The sequence below is a fragment of the Prionailurus bengalensis genome, chromosome D1 (genome assembly GCF_016509475.1).
Source record: "Prionailurus bengalensis isolate Pbe53 chromosome D1, Fcat_Pben_1.1_paternal_pri, whole genome shotgun sequence".
Taxonomy (NCBI): Eukaryota; Metazoa; Chordata; class Mammalia; order Carnivora; family Felidae; genus Prionailurus; species Prionailurus bengalensis.
The window spans coordinates 61,128,159-61,144,640 of record NC_057346.1 but is presented as its reverse complement, the minus strand read 5'-3'; the positions used below and the strand labels follow the sequence as shown (position 1 = coordinate 61,144,640).

The window sequence follows — 16,482 nt, the reverse complement described above, 5'->3', positions numbered from 1 at the left end:
ATGCAACTTTAACATTTAATATGTTATAGAGTTGTTTCAGTTATTCCAAAACAGTGTTAATTAACCAAACTAGGTGTTCGTCATCAGAAGAACCACTAATTTTCAAATCTTGTGATGTTTTTCTTTATATTTTTATGTATTTCTAAATGTGTGTTTATTGGAGCACCTGGGTGGCTGAGTTGGTTAAGCATTCGACTCTTGGTTTTGGCTCAAGTTATGATCTCATGGTTTATGAGTTCAAGCCCTTCATCAGGCTCTGCATTGGCAGTGTGGAGCTTGCTCTGGATTTTCTCTTCCTCCCTCTGCTCCTCCCCCCTCAAAATAAATAAATAGACTTAAAAAAATAAAACATTTATTTTTTTATTTTGAGAGAGAGAGAGAGATCACAAGTTGGAGAGGGGCAGAGAGAGAGGGAGACAGAGAATCCCAAGCAGGCTCCACGCTGTCAGCACAGAGCCTGATGTGGGGTTTGATCTCATGAATAATGAGATCATAACCTGAGCCAAACCAAGAGTCGGGGAGGCATAACCAACTGAGCCACTGAGTGCCCCTTATTTTTATTTTTTAAATAAACTTTTTTTTGAAATTTTAGGTCTACAGAAAAATGGAAAGGTAGAACAGAGTTCCCATGCAGCCTTCACTGTTTTCCCTGTTATTAACAATGTACGTTAGTACAGTACAGTTTTTAAAAGTGAAGAGACAGGTGTATAGAAAACAAACATGACTACAGCATGGGAGTCACAAGCGCTCAGTGTCTTGTGATGGGTATTTTGTAACTTGAGACATGTACAGGGCAGAGGATATAGCCATAAGAGATTCAACCCATACCAGGATGAAGACGAGGAAGAAAGCAGCTAAAAGACCACAGATGGCATTGATATAAGTGTTGGCACAAGCCAACTTGGCCATGCCCATGTGCTCACAGTTTTATGAGCAATAACGTGGGCATCACAAAAAGGCAGACAGTGAATTAGGTAGACAGTGTGCATATGACTGCACTCAGGGAAATACCCATTCTAATTCCTGACATCCAGACTGTCAGGATGGTGGTACAGTGCAGTGATGCACAGATGGCCACATGGTGGTCAAAGGCCATTGCCAGCAGTACTGCAGACACATTCCTGTGTATGAGAAACATCTGGCCCACACATGCTCAAAAGCCAACCTCATGAATATTAAACCAGAATGTACCCAGCCAGGAATGTAGAGAGGGCCAGATACATGGCCAGAAAAAACATAACATTCAAGAGGATTCTGTCTATCCATATCATTATCTGAGATGTTACATTGAAAATAAGAGCCAAAATGTAAATGCAACAGAAGGGAAAGGAAATCTAGGCATGGACAGTCTCAAGCCCTGGGATGCCTAAAAGAACAAAGTGCAGATGATGGAGCATAGTTACATTTTTATGGGGCATTCTGGAATTGGCTGAAATAGGAGGAGATATGATTCATTCCTAGAAATAATTAAAAAAAGCATAATGTTTTCAAATGCTTAGTTCATATTTTAGTAGAGTGCAAGAGAAGGCAGTAATATTGTTTTTTGTCTATTAAAGAAAGGAAAATTCCTGACACTGAACACAGTTTGAATCTAAGAAACCAAAGTTTTATGACAACTAATAGCATAGCCAATGCCAAGAAATGATAAAATATCCTCTGAAGTTCTGAACTAAAATAATCTGTATTCTGGTACTTTCTGTTGAGCGAAGATTGGTATCTGGATTCATATAAAATGTAAGGACTTCCCCAAATGAGCATGTTAAGGACAAAGCCAACAAATCATTAAGACAGAGAAAGACCGATGTGGGTCCCCAAGCATAGCCACACTAACATAAAGAAACATCATATGCCAAGTAACTTAAGTATGTTGCATTTGATACTAATGTTCATGTGAATTCCAATTCAAAAATCACCTCGAAAATCAACAGGTATCCTCATGAAATTACCCAGCAAACATTCATAGATAAACACCGTCAAACAAATCTTAAACTGAAATAGATACAGGAAGGTTTAAGTAGTAAAAACCAGTCTTAGAGCCAAAATATTTCTTATGACAGCGATGTACATCCCTTTGTTCCTGGGCGATGAAAGAGCATAAGGAAACAAGGAGGACTTCAGGTTCTTCCCTGTTTCCTATATCTAAGGAGAATATCTAAGAAAGACAGTGCTCAGAGGAGGTGAAAGAAAGATTTGAGGAGGTACTGATCATGGAAATAGCTCTTCCAGCTCAGGGTGAGGTCATACATTCTTTGTCTTTACCCCAAGCACTATCCATAAGGACAAGGATATTTTCTGATAAGGTAAGTTTTTTAACACAGAAAATCAGACATAGTGAGAAAAGACAAGAAACCTGGAGAGTGAGGAAAAAACAGACTAAGGACATGGGAACATGGAGATGAGTAGAAAGCAGAGAATAAATGAAGCCAAGGGCTGATATTTTTTAAAGCAAAAATTAACAAGCTTCCGTCAGGACTGATTAAGAAGAAGGAAAAAAAAAATGAAAGGGAAAGGGAGAAAGACAGAAGATGGTTTCTCCATGTCAGGAATGAAGCAGGGTATATCACTCTAGATACTGCAGACATTGACAGTTCCATAAAAACGAAAATGACAAAGTAGATCAAATGGACCGATTCCTCAAACTCTACAAATTCCCACATCTTATTAATATGAAATAGATCATTTAAATAGCCCTAGAACTATCAAGTCTCATTTTTAACCTGTGCCTCCTCTTAATTAGCCAGAGTGAAATCCTGAGCAAAAATGATAGCATCACATATGGTCTGCAGACAAGACTATATATTGCAGTATACTAATGGTATCACTATACTATTAGCAATAGGATCTTTGCTGTGAAACCTCGTTCTGAGTGCTTACTTACTACGGTCACTATGATTCCAATGGTCTTGGTAGGAGTTCTTTAGAGAACAAAGCTTGAGTCAGTAAAATTCCGTGGAGTAAAATCCGAGAAAGGAGGAGTGGGGTACAAGGGAAAGATGAAGGGAAGGAGGAAAGTCACTTTGAGGGTTTGTTCTCTAGTGTGTGGTTGTTCAGTGCAACTGATCTTGTAGTGACCTTCATACACCCCTACACTGACTAGTGACATTTTGCTTCTCCAGATATTAATGTTGGTTCAGGACCAATGTCTTATAATCACCCAAGATTCTCGCTATTTCTCTTCCCAGTGCACAGTCTTGATAATAAATGATCACATGTCCCTTTCAGGAAGACTAGTGTATAGTCAGCTGCTCAGCAGGATCCTTCTTCAAGGGGAGATAGCCCACTTCAGTGGGCTCCAGGCTTCAGAGCTGTCTCAAGATTGAAATCAGGAAGAACAGTTTGACAGAAAAAATTCCTGACATCATTCCTACTGCAGAACTTTTCCTGGTTTCCTAGGTTCTCCTCAGGAATATATTTCTCACAGCCGTGATGAGGAGAGTGTTTTCTAGGCCCTCCAGGATAGACTTAGGGGCTGACTGAGCAGGTATGCATGATAAATAAACTCTAACATTCTGTGTTCCCTGAAGTCTTTGGGAACTTTTTTTTATGGTATTTTTCAGAGAAAGTCTGGCATTTCCATTCATTTTACTGAGGACCATCTTTGAGAACAGGTTTTAGTCAATCATCTAACTGTTGGAGCCACTCCCAAATACATTGAATCCAGAATCTCTATTTAATATTCTCATATTACAATTCAGCCTCATACTGTGTCACATTTCTTCTACTCAGATCTAGTACTCAGAGTTCAGTACCACACATGATCCCCAGGCTTCTATTTGTATAAAGTGGCAAAATCTTGCAATTCTTTTGGTTAGTATATTTTACCCCCTGGAGCCTGCTGGCATTTAAGTCCAATTATAGACCTAGAATTGTACTTTCCCACACAGTAGACACTAGCCATATATGATTATTGAACATCGTACATGTGGCAAATTCAACTGATGGGATGAATTTTAATATTTACTTTAATATAAATATAAAATATTTTTCAATTCAACATAAATTCTTATGTTGCATATTATTTTAGCCATTGATTATTTAGTACAAAAAATAGTACAAAAAGATTAGTACAAAAAAAGATGTGCTTCAAGTGTTAAATACTGGATTAAGAAGACTTACTTTGATAATTTCAATGATATCAAATATTTAATTGATAGGTATATTGATTTTATGTTTAAATAATTTTTGAATAATATTAGGTTAGATTACATATTCTATTGAATTAATTTTACTTTTTTTTAGCTTTCATAACATAGTTAATAGAAAAATTACATAGGTGACCCACATTTTATTCTTATTAAACACGATTATTCTCAGAAACTGTAAGAAGCGGTGGGAACTTTTCATGGCTGAGATTAGGAATCCATTTCAAGTCAGCTACCTCAGGGGAGGATATTACATTTATTTTGGACAGAGGGAGACTATCTAACTGAGACAAGAGAATAAGAGCTGCTTCTAACGGTAAAAGGGGGGTTGGCAGGATTCAGGATTTGCCTCATTGGAGTCTACCCACATAACATCATTCCAGTTTTTGGAGTTCTATTTCTTTCCAATAAACGACCTCGTAGAAGATGATTTTTTTTTTTAGCATAGTCAAAAATGCTTTATTTCCTTACCTGGACTTTCAGCTGGGTATTAAAGCCCTGAGTTCATTGTTGTCTTTATCCAACTTCTCTGGCTTATTTATCATACAAAAAAATCAAGTCTCTAATGTCCTCATTCCTATTAAAATCTTTGGCAGAAATACTTGGACACTCAAAAAGGTTTGCCTCCTTTAAGCCCTTGGTTACGGAGAATAATAATATACATAACAGTTTCATCACTGCATTCTACAAATGACCAATGTCTCTTTTGCCAATAGCAGCAGGGGCCTTGCTATCCCTAAGGCTCATTAGATAAGGAACTAATTCCAAATTCCATCCTTAAGAATTTGTTATCCAGGAACCACTTTTGGTATCTATATTTATGTCAACTAAGGTTCAGAACTACTAAAAGTATGAAGAATAAAGAATTTATTATAGGAGTTAGCTGCGGAGGGGAAGAGCCAAAATGACGGAACAGCATGGAAGCTTTTTGTGTGTCTCACGTCCATGAAATACAGCCAGACCAACACTAAACCATCCGACACACCTAGAAAACTGATTGGAGGATTAACACAACTATATGCACAACCTGAACCACAAAATTCAGCAGGTACACGGCGTGGAGAGCTGAAATTGGGGAGCGAGAAGCTGTGAAAGGTAGGGAACTGCTTTTGCCTGTGGAGAGAGGACTGGGGAGGAAGGGAGAGTATGGGAAAAGCACCCCTCCCCAAAAGCAGCTGGAGAGAAAGTGGAAAACTCAAAACAGCTGCAGGTACTAAACTAAAAAGGGAGAAAGGAGAGGGTTTAAATTTCATTAAGACTGTAAACAAGGGGAACGCAAAGGCTGCAACTCCGCAGCTCGATACCTGGTGGTGCTCTGGTGGGAAAGACGAATCCCCAGGAACAGAGTGGGGTCTGGGAGGTTCTTGGGCCACATGAAGAAAAGCGGTTCCACTGCTGGAAGGACACTTGAGACTGTTGAAGCCACTTGGTGCCAGCAGACCCTGGAAGGCAGCCGCATTCGCTGGTGCTGGGGCAACGTTGCTAAGGGTGAAGCCTGGTGCCAGATGTGTGTTGTGATTTTCCATAATCCCTGAAACGCTGCAGCTACTCTGTCTCGTGAACTTTTTCTGGGGCGGGCTGGCACCTGGCCACAGTCTCAGGGCACCGGCAACAACAGGGTCCAGTGGGCATTCCTGGGTGCACTCAATATTCAGCCATTGCTCATTTGGCCATTGCTCGGTGAGACCCTCCCGCAGAAGGGCAGAACGGGTCAAAGCTGCAGTCCTTTAGAAGTAAGGGGCCGGGGAAAACAGCCGCGTCTGAGACAAAACTTGGGAGAGAGGTACTGCCTAGGGCCTGGTCACAGGGAGTGAAAAAGCGGGGAATGGACAAGAGTTGAAGACAGAGGACGGTGCGCGATTGCTGATCCGGGAGAACAGACCAGGTACCTGGGAGGCGCCATTTTCACCATTCCTGTGCATGCGCATATGCACCAATGAGCGCTGCAACAATCCATCCTAGTAGGCTAGCAGCACCATCTAGTGGACAGTGGAGCTGTTACACTGAGCCCCACCCAACTAGGCCATCTTTGCTCTTCAAGTACACAAGACTCACCGCCGGCTTAATTTATGGACTATAAAGAGCTACATAGACTGACTTCTAGGGGAAAACGAAGCAACTTCAGTCCTACTTCAATCTGTTAGCAGGTTCATCTATTCAATTTTCTTTCTTTTTTCTTTTTCTCTTTTACAATTCTTTTTATTGAATACAGAAAGAGAAAAAATTCATTTTTATTTTCAATTTTTATTAAAAATATCTTTCTTTAATTTTAATTACTATATTTTTTACTTTTGAGTAAATTTTTTTCAAATTATACTTTACTTCCATCATTTTATTTTAGCCTACTTCAGTATATTCACCTTTCAAATTTTCAAACAGTTTCCTTTTTTTCTTTCTTTTTCTTTTTTCTCTTTTTAGTTTCTTTCCTTTTTATTGAATGCAGAAAGAGAAAAAGTTCACTTTACTTTCAATTTCTATTAAAATATTTTTATTTAATTTTTATTACTATATTTTTTGCTTTAATGCAAATTTGTTCAAATTCTATTTTACCTCCATCATTTTATTTTAGTCTACTACAATGTATTCACTTTTTCAAATTTTCAAACGATTTCTTTTTTCTTTTTTTCTTTCTTCTTTTTTGTTTCTTTTTTCTTAAATACAGAAAATTTTAAAAATTACATTTATTTTTAATTTTTATTAAAAATATGTTTAATTTTTTCTACTATATTCTTTACTTTTGTGTATATTTTTTCAAATTCTATTTTACCCCATCTCATTTTAGTCTACTTCAGTGTATTCATTTTTTCAAATTCTCAAACGATTTCCTCCCCCCCCCTTTTTCTCTCTAATCTGTCAAAACACTTTCAACACTCAGACCAAAACACACCTAGGATCTAGCATCATCTATTCGATTTGTGTGTGTGTGTGTGTCTTTAATTTTTAATTTTAATATTTGTTTTAATTTTATTTTTTAATTTCAACTTTTCTACCTCATTAATTCCTTTTCTCCCTTCAAAATGACAAAATGAAGGAATTCACCCCAAAAGAAAGAGCACAAAGAAACGACAGCCAGGGATTTAACCAACACAGATACAAGCAAGATGTCTGAACCAGAATTTAGAATCACGATAATAAGAATACTAGCTGGAGTCGAAAACATATTAGAATCTCTTTCTGCAGAGATAAAAGATGTAAAAAATAGCCAGCATGAAATTAAAAATGCTATAACTGAGCTGCAATCACAGATGGATGCAGCGGTGGCAAGGATGGATGAGGCAGAACAGAGAATTAGCGATATAGAGGACAAAATTATACAGAATGATGAAGCAGAAAAAAAGAGGGAGATGAAGGCAAAAGAGCACAATTTAAGAATTAGAGAAATCAGTGACTCATTCAAAAGGAACATCAGAATCATAGGGGTCCCAGAAGAGGAAGAGAGAGAAATAGGGGTAGAAGGGTTATGTGAGCAAATCATAGTGGAAAACTTTCCTAACCTGGGGAAAGACACAGACATCAAAATCCAGGAAGCATAGAGGACTCCCATTAGATTCAACAAAACGGACCATCAACAAGGCATATCATAGTCAAATTCACAAAATACTCAGGCAAGGAGAGAATCCTGAAAGCAGCAAGGGAAAAAAAGTCCCTAACCTACAAGGGAAGAAAGATCATGTTTGCAGCAGACCTATCCACAGAAACTTGGCAGGCCAGAAGGGAGTGGCAGGATATATTCAGTGTGCTGAATCAGAAAAATATGCAGCCAAGAATTCTTTATCCAGCAAGACTGTCATTCAGAATAGAGATAAAAAATTTCACAGACAAACAAAAATTAAAGGAGTTTCTGACCACTATACTAGCCCTGCAAGAAATTTTAAGGGGGACTTTCTGAGGGGAGAAAAGATGAAAAAAATATATAAAAATAAATAAATACCAAAAGCAACAAAAGATTAGAAAGGACCAGAGAACACCACCAGAAACTGCAACTCTACAAGCATCATAATGGCAATAAATCCATATCTATCAGTACTCACTCTAAACGTCAATGGACTCCATGCTCCAATCAAAAGACAAAGGGTAACAGAATGGATGAGAAAACAAGGTCCATCTGTATGCTGTTTACAAGAGACCCACTTTAGACCTAAAGAGACCTTCGGATTGAAAATAAGGGGATGGAGAACCATCTATCATGCTAATGGTCAACAAAAGAAAGCTGGAGTAGCCATAGTTATATCAGACAATCTAGACTTTAAAATAAATACTGTATCAAGAGATGCAAAAGGGCATTATATCATAATCAAGGGGTCTATCCACCTAACAATTGTAAACATTTATGTGCCAAATGTGAGAGCACGCAAATATATAAATCAATTAATCACAAACATAAAGAAACTCATTGATAATAATACCATAATAGTAGGAGACTTCAACACCCCACTCACAGCAATGGACAGATCATCTAATCAAAAAATCAACAAGGAAACAATGGCTTTGAATGACACACTGGACCAGATGGACTTAACAGGTATATTCAGAACATTTCATCCTAAAGCAGCAGAATTCCATTTTTCTCCAGTGCACATGGAATGTTCTCCAGAATAGACCCTATACTGGGACAAACATATACACTACCAAAACCGAATCAGGAAGAAATAGAAAATTTGAACAGACCTGTAACCAGTAAGGAAATCAAATTAGTAATCAAAAATCTGCCAGAAGACAGAAGTCCAGGGCCAGATGGCTTTCCAGGGGAATTCTACCAAACATTTAAGGAAAAGTTAACACCTATTCTCTTGAAAATGTTCCAAAAAAAAGAAATGGAAGGAAAACTTTCAAACTCTTTCTATGAAGCCAGCATTACCTTGATTCCAAAACCAGAGAGACCCCACTAAAAAGGAGAACTATAGACCATTTTCCCTGATGAACATGGATGCAAAAATCCTCAACAAGATATTAGCCAACCGGATCCAACAATACATTAAAAAAATTATTCACCACAACCAAGCGGGATTTATATCTGGGATGCAGGGCTGGTTCAATATCCACAAAACAATTAATGTGATTCATCACATCAATAAAAGAAAGGACAAGAACCATATGATCCGCTCAATAGATGCAGAGAAAGCATTTGACAAAATACAGCATCCTTTCTTCATAAAAACCCTCAAGAAAGTAGGGATAGAAGGAGCATACTTCGAGATCATAAAAGCCATATATGAACGACCCAACGCTAATATCATCCTCAATAGGGAAAAACTGAGAGCTTTCCCCCCTAAGGTCAGGAACAAGATAGGGATGTCCACTCTCACCACTGTTATTCAACATAGTATTGGAAGTCTTAGCCTCTGCAATCAGACAACACAAAGAAATAAAAGGCACCCAAATTGGCCAGGAGAACGTCAAACTTTCACTCTTCACAGATGACATGACACTCTATATGGAAAACCCAAAAGCTTCCACCAAAAAACTGCTAGAACTGATTCATGAATTCAGCACAGTTTCAGGATATAAAATCAATGCACAGAAATCGGTTGCATTCCTATACACCAACAATAAAGCAACAGAAAGAGAAATCAAGGAATCGATCCCATTTACAGTTGCACAAAAAAACATAAAATACCTAGGAATAAATCTAACCAAAGAGGTGAAAAATCTATACACTGAAAACTATAGAAAGCTTATGAAAGAAATTGAAGAAGACACAAAGAAATGGAAAAAGATTCCATGCTCCTGGAAACTAAGAACAAATATTGTTAAAATGTCGATACTACCCAAAGCAATCTACATATTCAATACAATCCCTATCAAAGTAACATGAGCATTCTTCACAGAGCTAGAACAAATAATCCTAAAATTGTATGGAAACAGAAAAGACCCTGAATAGCCAAAACAATCTTGAAAAAGAAAACCAAAGCAGGAGGCATCACAATCCCAGACTTCAAGCTATACTACAAAGCTGTAATCATCCAGAGACTATGGTACTGGCACAAGAACAGACACTCAGATCAGTGGAATGGAATAGAGAACCCAGAAATGGACCCACAAACATATGGCCAACTAATCTTTGATAAATCAGGAAAGAATAACCAATGGAATAAAGACAGTCTCCTCAGCAAGTGGTGCTAGGAAAACTGGACAGAAACATGCAGAAAAATGAACCTGGACCAATTTCTTACACCATACACAAAAATAAACTCAAAATGGATGAAAGACCTAAATGTAAGACAGGAATCCATCAAAATCCTCGAGGAGAAAGCAGGCAAAAACCTCTTTGATCTTGGCCACAGCAACTTCTTACTCAACACATCTCTGGAGGCAAGGGAAACAAAAGCAAAGATCAACTAGTGGGACCTCATTAAAATAAAAAGCTTCTGCACAGCAAAGGAAAAAATCAGCAAAACTAAAAGGCAACCGACAGAATGGGAGAAGATATTTGCAAATGACATATCAGATAAAGGGTTAGTATCCAAAATCTGTAAAGAACTTATCAAACTCGACACCCAAAAAACAAAGAATCCAGTGAAGAAATGGGTAAAAGACATGAATAGACACTTCTCCAAGGAAGACATCCAGATGGCCAACCGACACATGAAAAAATGCTCAACATCACTCATCATCAGGGAAATACAAATCAAAACCACAATGAGATACCACCTCACGCCTGTCAGAATGGCTCACATTAACAACTCAGCCAATGACAGATGTTGGCGAGGATGCTGAGAAAGAGGATCTCTTTTGCATTGTTGGTGGCAATGCAAGCTGGCAGCCACTCTGGAAAACTGTATGGAGGTCCCTCAAAAAACTAAAAATAGAACTACCCTACGACCCAGCAACTGCACTACTAGGCATTTATCCACGGGATACAGGTGTGCTGTTTTGAAGGGACACATGCACCCCCATGTTTTTAGAGTACTATCAACAATATCCAAAGTATGGAAAGAGCCCAATGTCCATCAATGGATGAATGGATAAAGAAAATGTATATATAAAATGGAGTATTACTCGGCTATCAAAGGTATAAAATCTTGCCATTTGCAACTACGTGGATGGAACTGGAGGGTATTATGCTAAGTGAAATTAGTCAGAGAAAGACAAAAATCATATGACTTCACTCATATGAGGATTGAAGAGACAAAATAGATGAACATAAGGGAAGGGAAACAAAAATAATATAAAAACAGGGAGCGGGACAAAACAGAAGAGACTCATAAATGTGGAGAACAAACTGAGGGTTGCTGGAAGGATTATGGGAGGAGGGATGGGCTAAATGGGTAAGGGGCATTAAGGAATCTACTCCTGAAATCATTGTTTCACTATACGGTAACTAATTTGGATGTAAATTTTAAAAAATAAAAAATAAATAATAAATAAATATAGGAGTTAGATGCAATTGTGGGAGGAGCTAGGGGGAAAAATAGATCCCAAAACAAATTTTCTAGTCAGATTAGGCCTGCATGAATAAGGTGATGTTTGCAGAAGACTAGGTACTTTCAGGGGTGCCTGGGTGGCCCAGTTGGTTGAGCGTCCAACTTTGGCTCAGGTCATGATCTCACAGTCTGTGAGTTTGAGCCCCACATCTGGCTCTGTGCTGACAGCTCAGAGCCTGGAGCCTGCTTCGAATTCTGTGTGTCCCTCTCTCTCTGCCCCTCCCCCGCTCACACTCTGTCTCTCTATCAAAAAATGAATAAATGTTAAAAAGAAATGAAAAAAAAAGACTAGGTACTTTCAGCTTCTGGGATGGAATCATAAAGGAGTGAGTGTCGAAATTTAAGGTAGATGGTTTGTTATTCCTGGCTACTGCCTCTGTGTGTACAAGTAGAATACCTGGTGGTAGATTTGTGATGGCTGTTGGTCAGCAGGTCAGTAGGCATGGAGAGCTGTGCATGAAGCTGAGGGATACGGGGAGAAATTAGAATCCTCTAGTATCGCTGTGTTTCTATCACTGCCTGAAAACAATATTGAGCCACAGAAAATAATGGCTGCTGTTTCACATTTGCTCCCACAGCTTATGCATTTCTTACGTGACCAACTCTCAACTGAAAACTTACAGGGAAGAGAATTCTGGGAAACAGAGTGCTAACAGGGTAGTCACAGAACAGTGACAGATGCACATTTTATCATCTGTGCTTATCCAAATGAGGAGCATAATTAAGTCTCAGTTAAGATTTCAAGGAATTAATAACACATTGTTAAATTGATTGATAGTAAATGAACCAAGGAATAAGTGAACTCAAAATTCCATCAGGATATTTTTAACTATAGCAAAAATGACAGCATTTCATCTTATTGTTCTACAAATTAGCTTAAAGAACAAATGAAGAGTGAGAAAAGTACAGGAGGATAATCAGCTTTAAAAGTCATTAAAATGTAGTTCTCTAGTGATGACTGACACTGATTCAAGAACAAACAGCAAACCAACTATATAAATGAAAAGCAAACTCTTGTACAAATTGAAATTTAATATGAAGAAAGAAAAAATGCAAATCAGTTCTGAAGTGATGAGTTCTTAAGTCAATTATGTTATTAAACAGATTAGAAATAGAAACAGAAAGGTTTTTAATATTCTTACACCTTACATCAAAATAAGTTGCAAGTAGATTAGAATTAAAAGTAACACTTAATAAACACACACACCCCAATAACAATATAGATGTTGGGATGTCCATATATAATAAAGCTGTGCAAAAGCCCTAAGTTTCAAAGGGATAAAATGCTGTGTTATAGATAATAATATCAGTACTGATTTCATTTAAAAATTTAATCTGCGATATGAAAATAAGGTATTAATTATAAAGGGTTTATAGAAAGGTGTTAATATGTCAGGTGTAATCAAAAACTCATGTTATGAGATTTTTAAGAAGCTGGGCAGAAAACTTGGGGAGGGCACAAAGAAATCACAGTAAATAACCACAATAAAAATAAACAAGAATGTGACCTGTTCCATCAGTAACCTACTATCTGACAGTCCTCCTTGTAAGTGTAGAACCACTAGAAAATTTTCAAATATGCACAAAAACAATTCATAAAGATGTCACAACATCGATTTGGAATTAAAAATAAAATATTACATACATTCATATTATGAAAAGATAAAATGCAAATTACAGATTTGAGTATATTTAAAAAGGAATATTGTATCCCATATGTATAAACACAAACAGATCTCTAAGTTTAATATTAAGTGAAAAAATTGCCTATGAAATGATACAGTATATTACCATTTACATGAAGTAAAAAATTATAATCCCAACCCCCACAGAGAAAACTGAACTTAAAATGATCCGTTTAGACTCCAAGAAAAAAGAAAGTCATGTGATGGTCATTCCTGTCTCTGAGGATAAGAAAAAAATGGGAAGTGGTTTGGGGTACGAGTCATAGGTCATTGCTACTTAACTGTCTCATGTGTTTGATTAAGAATAACATTAAAGATAAATAAGTCTCAGTAATAATAGTTTTTAATTTCATGTTGTGGGAACAAAGGTATTAGTTATGTTTCCTTATCTTCTTTTGTTGAACTGAGGGAAAAATAAAGAACTTAAAAACAGGGGAGAAAAGAGCACTGTTAGCAAATGTAATGATGGGAAGTGTCATTGCTTGGACTGTTCATTCTCACACAAAGTGAAATAATGAAAACAGTTCTTGCTTCCACAATAGGAATTAGTCCTTGAACCTGAAACATTTTGAAGATTATTCAAATCATAAAATCAATAACAGGCCCGATCAAAACCCCTGGAATATCATCTTGTGGCACTAAATGTACACAGAGAAAAATCTCCGGAAAGAACACACATTTTCCTTGCTAGATCAAAATGTTTGGTAAACAAAGGAAAGAGTATCTACTTTTTAGCAAAGACACAGAGCACTCGCTCTCGTATCTGTTTGGTCCTTACACCATAAATGATGGGGTTGAGCGAAGGTGGGATAACCAAATAGAGGTTGGCAACAAGAATGTGAATGTAGCGTGGTATATTGTGTCCAAATCGGTGAGTGAGGAAGGAGAACACTGAGGGGATATAGAAAACGCAGATGACCCCAGTGTGAGAGCCACACGTGCTTAGGGCTTTTAACCGAGCATCCTGTGATGGGAGGCGGAAGACAGCTCGGAGTATGTAAATGTAGGAGATGCCAATAAGGAACAGGTTCAGAAGAAAGAGAGACACCACAAAGAGCCCATAGATGGCATTGATACGGATGTTTCCACAGGACAGTTTTGCAATGCCCATGTGTTCACAGTAGGAATGAGCTATTACACGAGCCTGACAAAAGGGTAGGCGGTAGATGAGATAGACCATGGGAAGTGTAAACAGAACAGGACGAATCACAATGCACATGCTGATGCCCACCAGCACCCGGGATGTCAAGATGGTCCTATAGTGGAGTGGAGCACAGATCGCCACATAACGGTCAAAGGCCATGGCTACCAGGACCTCGGCCTCCATGCCAGTGAAGGCATGGATCAAAAACATCTGGGCCACACAAGCCCCAAAGTTAATCTCATGAGCATCAAACCAGAAGATACCCAGCATGCGGGGCATAGAGGTTGTGGAAAGGGCCAAATCGATAGTTGAAAGGAGGGCCAGAAAGTAGAACATGGGCTCTCTCCGCAGGGTCTGCTCCATCTTGATGACTAGCAAAATGGTGGCATTGCCCAGCAAAGCCATAAGGTAAACAGAGCAGAAAGGCAGGGAGATCCAGGCATGGGCTCCTTCCAGCCCTGGGATTCCAACGAGGAAGAATGTGTCTGGGTGAAAAATGCTCCTGTTGGGATAAAACATCCTCCCAAGTGACAGAGAAGGAATTGCCATTCCTGGAAGGAGGGAAGAAGAAGCTTGAATAAGATGTGGTTATGAAAATGATTAGCTTAGTGTTTCAATATGTAATGAAAATGAAGAAGACTGCTATTTGAAAGGGCTTGTTAATATATATCTTTTATTATAAACTGAGCCATACTTATTTGAATGGGCCAGTCTCAAAGAATTTATTACTCATTTTTGTTTAACACATGAGGCTCATCAGCAAGCCTATGGCAAAGTTATAAGACACAGAACTTGATATTAAGGATGGAATCATTTTGTATGCCCTGTACCTTTTGTAAAGCTCTCATCTGAAGAGGGGCACATGAAAAATCAAGGATGCACACATGGAAATGCAGATATAATCCAAAAGGAGATAAGCCAGCTAGAAAGTAGAGTGGCAGGCACATATGTACAAGACACTTCTGTAATTGGGAAGTGCAGAAATTATCTAATGATTCATGTATCACTTCTGGACATAGAGAAAATGCCAAGATCCAGCCAAATATCCTGTCGAAAAGAGAGAAACACAATATCAGAAGTACACATTATCACAATCAAAAGCACAGACACTCTGGGATGCCTTCCCAGGAGCACATACCAGCTGGGTCATATACCTCTACACTTGAAACATCCCAGAAAGAAAGATAATGATAAACCTTATGTTTCTTTTCATTCATGCCCTTATTTTCCCAAGACCATCCCATTTCATAGCCCACTGCATTTTAGAGTGTTCAGGGAATGGTGGTTTCTAGTGGTATTTGAAAGCTTCTTCATTTACCCTCCACACCGCACCAGTTCCTCTGGGAAAGCCTGCCGATTTCACCACTGCTAAGGAACTAGCGTGTACTGAGTGCATTCCTTTTGCCTAACTGGGGATGTGGGTAAAAGACTGCCTAGAAGGCTTCAGGTGGCATGCACCTGAAGAAGGCATTTTTGAGCAGCACAGAACTGTCTGAAACAACAAAGTCTGGTTGGAGAGGCAGCTGCCTTCTGTGATTGTGTAAAGGACACAGGGAAGGGTGTTTTTGCAATCCCTTAAAAACAATGAAGAAGCACCTAATCACTTATAAACTCAAATAATGAAATAAAGGAATGTTCTCTGGGTCTCCACCTTGAGGCAGAGGGATTCAAGATCAGGATGAAGTAGCACAGACTCCATTTTTTATCCTTTATATAGCTCCATATTTCTTGGGGAAACATAGCCAGGTAAAAAAATAAAATAAATGCTATATCCATTCTAGAATTAGAGGGGTGTGTGTGTGTGTGTGTGTGTGTGTGTGTGTGTGTGTCTGTGTGTGTCTGTGTGTCTGTGTGTGTGTGAGAATAAGAGAAACAGAGAGGGAGGGAGAGAGGGAGAGAAGAGTTGTGTTTTTTAACACAATTTGTGTTTTTTATTTTGTGTTTATTTGTGTTTTTTAAGGACTGAAACTCCAGGTAACAGCCACCATCCAGTAGCAGGATGCTGGCCAAGAACAAGCCTTTTAATACCCTGATGCCTACCTTGGGTTTAATTCTGAAAATAGACTCTCAGTAGTATGCTACCGCTC

At 38.3% G+C, this 16,482-nt stretch overlaps 1 protein-coding gene and 1 pseudogene across 1 annotated transcript; both read right to left on the bottom strand.

Annotated features, from left to right (window-relative positions):
* Positions 1 to 738: 738 nt before the first annotated feature.
* On the bottom strand, positions 739 to 1,397 carry LOC122484249 (annotated as a pseudogene).
* Positions 1,398 to 13,975: 12,578 nt separating this feature from the next.
* LOC122483447 (olfactory receptor 52J3-like) lies at positions 13,976 to 14,923 on the bottom strand. Its single transcript, XM_043580453.1, has one exon. The coding sequence runs from the start codon at positions 14,912 to 14,914 to the stop codon at positions 13,976 to 13,978; it is 939 nt and encodes a 312-aa protein (XP_043436388.1). The 5' UTR covers positions 14,915 to 14,923.
* Positions 14,924 to 16,482: the final 1,559 nt, after the last annotated feature.